The sequence below is a fragment of the Drosophila subpulchrella genome, chromosome 3L, assembly GCF_014743375.2.
Source record: "Drosophila subpulchrella strain 33 F10 #4 breed RU33 chromosome 3L, RU_Dsub_v1.1 Primary Assembly, whole genome shotgun sequence".
Classification (NCBI taxonomy): Eukaryota; Metazoa; Arthropoda; class Insecta; order Diptera; family Drosophilidae; genus Drosophila; species Drosophila subpulchrella.
The window spans coordinates 22,114,503-22,121,851 of record NC_050612.1 but is presented as its reverse complement, the minus strand read 5'-3'; the positions used below and the strand labels follow the sequence as shown (position 1 = coordinate 22,121,851).

The following is a 7,349-nucleotide window of genomic DNA, read 5'->3' as shown; positions in this document are numbered from 1 at the left end:
TAATCAACAAACATTTTATGAATACCTTTAGAACCGTGTAAAACATTGTGGTATTTCCCTGCAAAATGTATTGCCCTAAGCTACAATATTTTTTAAAAGGTTAGCATATCGTGCAAAGAATTCTATTCGCAAATTAATCATATCTGACACGACGATTGCAAAAATTGGGAATCAATTTCATGAAATTCACACGTCTTTGGAAACTGTCAGATGTCAGAGTCGCGTCATTTGTCTCATTAAGCCATTATTTCCGCTTTTGATAGAAATGCTCCCTTGACACTTCTCAAGAGCAATGGCAATCTTGGCTCAATGTGTCGGGTGGCATGGGTATGATGTCATATCATGGATCGCTCTGCGATCTTTATAGTACTACTATATGTCTGAAGCGCCGCAGATCGCGCTCAATGACGCTGTCTCCATTAATCACAATCTTTCGTATCAGAAACGCCGGAGACAACATCATCAATTGCAGCCATACCGAAACCCACACAAAAAGATCAAATATGCACTGGCACGCGGGCGAATTTCAATTTTATATAACATTTCGCGACATCTGATGGATGACTGGTGGCTGGATGTGGTGGCGAAGGAGTCAATCAATGGGCCAGGCGGTTGCAGACATTCGATTTAAATTGGTGCTAATACGGGATGTTGTGATGGGGAAGGGGTCATCTGTCTGGTCTGCGGCTTCGGAGCCTCTACTTCAAGGCCCTGTCCTTCCCAGAGCTGAAATACAATACCGACCAGGACTTGTCCGGCATATCGAAAACGCCATCTCGCTGGTAAACACTGGAAAAGTATAATATAATATAAAAAAGGGGACTTAAAAATGATGGATGGTCAATAAGATACTTAAGGTATAAGGTACTTAAAAAATAAATTAGTTACTTATGGTAATAATTTCGATTCCTTGTAAAGCAAAAAACAAAATATATAAATGTACCAGAATTAATAATTCGATTATTTGCTTGCGATAACTATTGAAAATATTTAGAAAACTTACATGATATAAGGAAATTGAGTCTGTTTAATTAAAATATTAAAAACTTCATTTTTAAGCAAAGCTATTTCTCTATTGCAATATATGGCTATAATTTAGATGCGATGTGAATCTGAAGCAACATTTTGGGGAGCTTATTGAAGTATTAAAATTTTGAAAAAAGGTTAAAGAAGGTTCCAGATTAACACTCATTTGATACAATATCTTTCAATAAAAAGATCCATTTAATCATTGATTTCTTTATAAGTAATACTAACCCGATTAAAAGAAGCTGTATATTTTTTGGACATTACCTTTTTCCAACCAGAGTAAAAACATAATTTAAAATACATCCTTAAACACTTTACAATTAATATTCCTTTATCATATCTCACCTGGTGTCCGAGCTGACCAATCGCTGGCGCTGGTGCTCCGGAATGCAGGTCTGCTTGGGGGTGGGCTTCAGCTCCAGGGCGAAGTCGCTCTCGGTGGGATCCATGGTGGCCACTTCCTCGTTGCCACTGCCGACTACCCCGCGCTTTTCACCGACCTGAGACGACATGTTCTGCTCCTCACTTATCTTGGATTTGGGCCGAAAAAAAGGCAATCGGTTTATTGAACGGGTAACTTAATATAATTTTGTTCATGCAAACTTTTGAAAATCTAAAATTTACGTCGCTTTATATCGAAAAAATTTAAAAACACAAACAAGAAAATATCTTTTGAATATTATTTGTGAGTTTCAACCGAATGGGTGCTATCGTTTGAAATGGTGTTATGAGACAGAAAAGTCAAGGGGTGGAAAATGTAACGAAAAATTCCAATGTATTTTGTGCTTTAATTTATTGGAAAACTAACTTGACGAATTTTTATTGCGAGAATCAGGTAAATCATTTCATAAGTCTGATAAATGCTTTTAAAGTTCAGCTGACAGGCTCCCAAAAAAGTAGGCAATATAATTCAGCTCCAATTCGGAGGAGACCGATCGAGAAGCCTATAAGTATGCAAAACTTTTGGGTGATCTTCATCTCTATGGATACCCATTTATAAAATGATATTATACAATCTATTACTCAGTTCTGTAAGTTATATCTATTACAACTCATTTATTTCCCACACCCAACCAATATTAACACAAACAAATTGTTATAAAACTGTGATCCTTAAAATGTTTTATTTGATAAAAATCTATCCAATCAGTACTGTAAAATTTAGCTCTCGTTGTAGATTGATCTTCAGTAGATCTGCACCTGAACGGCCAGGAATCGGCGTGCATTCTTGGTCATCTGGGTGATCATTTTCATGGGCAGCACCATGGAGCAACGACTGCGGCAGATTTCACCCACCACGTTGGGAGCCCGGATATCGTAGATATAGCCAGTATTAACGCTAACACAACTGGCCATCGTGGGACCCATAGTGGACCACAGCGAAATGGTGGCCATAGGTCGCATATTGCGCGGCACAAATCCGGTCAGCCAGAGGACGAAGAGCTCCATATCGGAACTGGATTTCACCCGGCTGATAGTCTGGGCAGCCCGAGATCCTGGAATAGCCAAGGTCTTGGTCAGATAGGTGCGAGCACTCATCACCAGAACGGGCAGCAGATCGCGCAGATCCTCGGCATGCCTATCGAAGATCTTTTCTCGCACCATATAGACCATGTGGCAATTGGGCCTATCGATCATCGTCATGTTGGTGTCCAGAAAGAAGGTCTTGGTCTCCCTCGCCTTGATTCGCTCGATGGTCAGGGATAGATGATCCAGCAGCAGATGGTTATTCAAATCGGAGACGAAGAAAAGCCTCTGGCAGTGGAAATCGGGACAACGAACTGGCGATCGGGAGACATCCAGTTCCGTGGCCTTTGGCATCTTGGTCACGTGCGGTTTCTTCTCGATCAGATGGATCAGTTCCTGCTCCGAACAGGCTATCGTGGAGAACTGAGCGCTGGGTGCATTCAAGGTCACCTCCGTTGATTCATCCAGACACCTGATCAACTTCACTATATCCAGGGGATCGTTTACGAATCTCCGAAATAAAGCACGCTGCGCCGATGACAACAGGACACAGATCCTGCGGGATTCACCCAATGGCTGGGATCGCTGAATATAATCCTTGGGACGATAGGCGCTGGGCATGTAAAATCCCACATTACCGGGTTTCGCAATGGGATTTTTCAGCTGATAGGGCAGGGGTACATTTACCCTCTTCTTTTTCACAACAATACTTTCAGCTTGTGTGTTTGATGAGCCACTATCTATGATGGTTTCCGGCCTGAAAACCCAATCACTTTCAGTCAGGGTTTCCGTATCGGTTTCGGTTTCAGTTTCTAGAGGTGGAGCCGATGGCTTATGGCTTTCCAGGGACGTTTGATCCCAGTACAACTCGTTTATCTTTATATTTGGTTTAATTTGTTCGCGTAGGGCCTTCATCACTGTCTCCAGACTATTTTTCCTGAGCAACTTCTTTCCTTTTTCAATTTGTTTCTCAACTTGCAGTCTAGAGACCAGCTGTTGCAGTGCCATGTGAGCTCCTCCACTCTGTCGCTTACTTCGTCTTGAGGACGAGGGAAGATTACTTCTCTCCAGGACATCCAGTTCCGTTTGGGCTCTCTTACTTTCCACATCGAGCCTTGTTCGTATGGCAGCCAACTTCCGCATTTGTAGCCGTTTCTCAAGGAGCTTCTTCTGAAGCTCGACATTGCTGGTATTCTTAGGCCTGGCATATGAGGGGTTCATCCTTTGATCCCTTGACTGCTTGGAGGTCCCAGGCTCGGAGGATTCTTCGGCAGCAAAGCGACGCTGCAACTTTTTTATATCCTTGACGGTGAAACCAGGGACAGCAGAATTGACATCTATACTCTTCACTCGCTTCGTAGAGGTTTGAGATTTTTGGCTACGGTCATCGCGATGCTTGTACAATCTTGTATAAGGATTAACAGGGGGTAGACGACGATCCGACTCAAGGGGTAATTCTGGATTCAGATGCCTGGGGGGCGTGGATCTTAAGAGTTCGATGCCCTTGATCTTTTCATATCTTGTACTTCTTCCTGCTGATGTGGTTTTTTTGGACCGTCCCTCAGGCCTTGATTTACTTACAGTACTTTCATCGCTCTGTGATGGAGTACTCGCAATTGAAGTAACATTAAGTGGAGTCACTGGTGGTGTGACAGCCTCATCTTGGATGTTCCGATTCCGAACCAAGTAGCCATGCCTGTTGCGCAATACACCGAAGGATCCACCGTTCTTCGGAGGATCCACGGCCTCGACGGCCCAGTTATTCAGATGGTTAGCCAGACTGGCGGCCTGCTGATTCTGGATATCAGTGCGCGAATTGAGGGCACCTCTAAGCAAACCAGTTGATATGGTAAGGGGAACCGAATCGATCGAGTCCAAGCTGTTGCTGAGAAGTTGCCGAGCCGAATCACTGGAGCACTTCATAAAGAAGGTCAGTTTGCCGCACAAGTTACACCAACTGGAGGCACCCTCTATGCAATCCTTCAAGGCGCTTTCGAATTTTTCGCAGGCGCGAGGACTTAGTCTGTTCCTTTGATTACCGCAGCGACTGCATTCGTACATGCCAAGACCAAGGTGGTGGGCCAAGCCAATAAAACCACTAGTAAACAATTTATAAAAGCGTTACCGAAAAATATACAAGTAACAGATTACAGTTTTTGGTTCGGTTCCCATAATATGGGAATGTAAACAATGTGAATGGAGATGCTAAGGGGTTTTTGAGATTTTGCAACCTGACAACTTGATTGGAAAAAGTTATTGAACAAAAGATCAGTTTAAATATAAGTTCGATAATAGACATTTTAAAGGAAATTTTAAAATTAATAATATATTTTCAAAAAATGCTCCAATTATTTTTTTACAACTTTTATGTCCATGTTTTCTTACCATCAAAATAAACTAGTTCATATATGCCAGCATCAATACTGGGAAATATATTTTTAGAATCTTTTGACCTTCTTTTATGCAAATTCTAGAAATACAAACATCGCAAATAAATTATTTTTTCGTCAAGAGGCTTATATGGGATTTTATGCTCTATTGGTTATTTGCTTTTCCGGTCCGGCCCCTTGGAGATACGGCGACATCTTCGGTCAGGTGCTGGACCCATCCATTGACCGTGAAATCCGACGACGAAGGTCAGGTGTGGACGTGCAAAAACCACAGAGTGAAAAGCAAATTCGGGAAACCTTGGATTCCCAGACCAGCCATGCTCCAGTTTATACGCCTCGAGCCGGAGCTCTCGAGCGCCATTGAGATTGTCAAACGCCCCGTCAAGTGGCACCTGCCAGCATGTGAAGACCGAAATAAAGAGCGGAGCGTTAAAAATGGATAATCGTGCTGATAATGCTGAAGATTAAATACTCTGTTTCAGTAAATATTTAGTCTTTAAGAAATTTAACAATAAATATTTGATATTGTATGATTTTTAATATATTATATACTAATATGGTATTAATGTTATATTGGTTAAATACTCTGTAATAAATAATATAATATTTACTAAAAAAATACTGGGACTTAAGATAAAATAAAATACAACACTTTTTTGGAATGATATATGGTGAAAAAAGTTTCTATAATTGTTTACTTAAATGTTTGCTTAGTTTTCATTTATTAAGATAGTTTGTCTTCGTCGTCACCATTAAAAATCGTAATGACCTTCTGCAAGGGTAACAAAATGGCCAAAAGCGGCTTACACTGAGACCAATTGCGGCTTTACTTGGATCGGATGGGATTGAATTGCTTCGGTTTGCTTGGCGGCCAGTGGCGATGATTCAGCTTGAATATTTGAACATTTAGGCATTCGAATGTTTGTTCGTTGATTGTTTGTCGAGATGCGCCAAAATCGAAATCAAAACCAAAGCCGAAAACCGAAAACCGAAAACCGACGACAAATCAATGGTCTGCACAAATAACGGAACCCGCCCCGAAGACCACTGTTTGAAATTTTTGAATGAGCCAACTGAAGGTCCGCTCTGAAGCTGTACTCCTATAAATATCATTACTTCCACCAGATCCGACATCAGATGCCTCACAGCCAAACATCCAACAAGATGGTAAGTATTCACAAAGAGAACTATAAGCTTTAAGAAGAATAATCAAGGATATAAGGACAACTGCAAAAAATATAATACATTAAATTAAACATAATATAACTAATTTCTTAAAAAAAATTCCACTAACAAATTCTGTTATTGGGATACAGTTTTTTATAACTATGAATCCAAACCGAAAAATCTTCTGTCTGACTTTTAAAAAACTATTATTTTGTAGTATAACAAAGAAGTAAATTTTTATGGTTCTTAAATTTAATTAATTTTATTATTTCCTATCCTGTTTAGAAAACCTTCTGCCTGACCCTCGCTTTGTGCGCCTGCCTGGCCGCCGCGGATGTGTCCCACCTGCAGCCCGGGAGCAGCTACCTTCCGCCTCCTCGTCCGGAGCACGCGGTGTCCATGAGCATCGAGCCGCAGGAGCTGCGTGAGCTGCCCGAACAGGTGGAGTACATGCGTCTGAATGAGCAGGGTCAGATGGAGGCGATGCCCAGCAGCCTGCTCACTCCCCCAGCTCCCGCGGATCAGGAGGAAGAAGCCCAGCCCTCCACTCGCTACCTGCCACCTGCACCTGCTCCAGTTCCTCTTCCAGTCCAGATGGATGCTGAGCCCATGATGATGGCCCAGATGGAGATGATGGCTCCTGAGGAGGTTGTCATGGAGAAGCTCCAGGAGCAGCCAGAGCCCGCCAATCGTTACCTGCCCCCTGCACCCGTTTCCGAGGAGCAGTTGACCTACCAGCAGTACCAGGAGCAGATGCATCAGTTCCAGATGCAGGAACAGCAGCAGCAGCAGCAGCAGCAGGAGGTTCAGCCCCAGGAGCAGCAGCCCCAGCAGTTCCAGGATCAGCCAGCGGAGGAGGAGCAGCAGATGCCCTACGTTCTGGATGTCCAGCAGCCCATGGCTCCATCCGATGTGGAGACCCAGGAGCAACTGGAGCCGGAGCCCGCCCACGAGCTCCGTGCTGATGGCTATCACTACAAACAGGCCGAGGAGCAGCGTCGTCTGCGTCATTAAGTCACCCAGAATTGAGTCACCGGATGACGAAATCGAGTCTTCTGGCCATGCGTCATCCGATTGTTGTTAAATGTTTAGCTTAGTTCTTAGAGAACCGATTAAATTTCGACTATGAAGAGTATCTGTTTTTGATTGACTCTGGCTGGTTCTATTAGTCACCAAGTGGGTGAAACGTGAAAGAATGTCATTCTTAATATGGAAATCTTTAAGATCAAGCAGCGATTAGAATTAAATGTTAATGGGAGAATGGCATTCTTTATTGAAAAGTTTGATGTGATACAA

The 7,349-nt window shown here is 42.7% G+C and overlaps 3 protein-coding genes across 3 annotated transcripts; 1 reads left to right on the top strand and 2 right to left on the bottom strand.

Moving 5' to 3' along the window:
* Positions 1–494: 494 nt before the first annotated feature.
* On the bottom strand, positions 495–1,760 carry LOC119554203. Its single transcript, XM_037865003.1, has 2 exons — positions 1,375–1,760; positions 495–789 (listed from the first exon to the last, which is right to left on the bottom strand). Exons 1-2 carry the CDS (start codon positions 1,539–1,541, stop codon positions 699–701), a joined length of 258 nt encoding a protein of 85 aa, XP_037720931.1. The 5' UTR covers positions 1,542–1,760; the 3' UTR covers positions 495–698.
* A 362-nt stretch (positions 1,761–2,122) lies between these two features.
* LOC119553530 lies at positions 2,123–4,718 on the bottom strand. The gene has a single exon (XM_037863956.1). It carries the CDS (start codon positions 4,555–4,557, stop codon positions 2,215–2,217), a length of 2,343 nt encoding a protein of 780 aa, XP_037719884.1. The 5' UTR covers positions 4,558–4,718; the 3' UTR covers positions 2,123–2,214.
* Positions 4,719–5,674: 956 nt separating this feature from the next.
* On the top strand, positions 5,675–7,067 carry LOC119555014 (putative uncharacterized protein DDB_G0294196). The gene is given in 3 exon segments (XM_037866157.1): positions 5,675–5,709; positions 5,966–6,053; positions 6,339–7,067. Coding segments are annotated over 3 exon segments (852 nt in total).
* Positions 7,068–7,349: the final 282 nt, after the last annotated feature.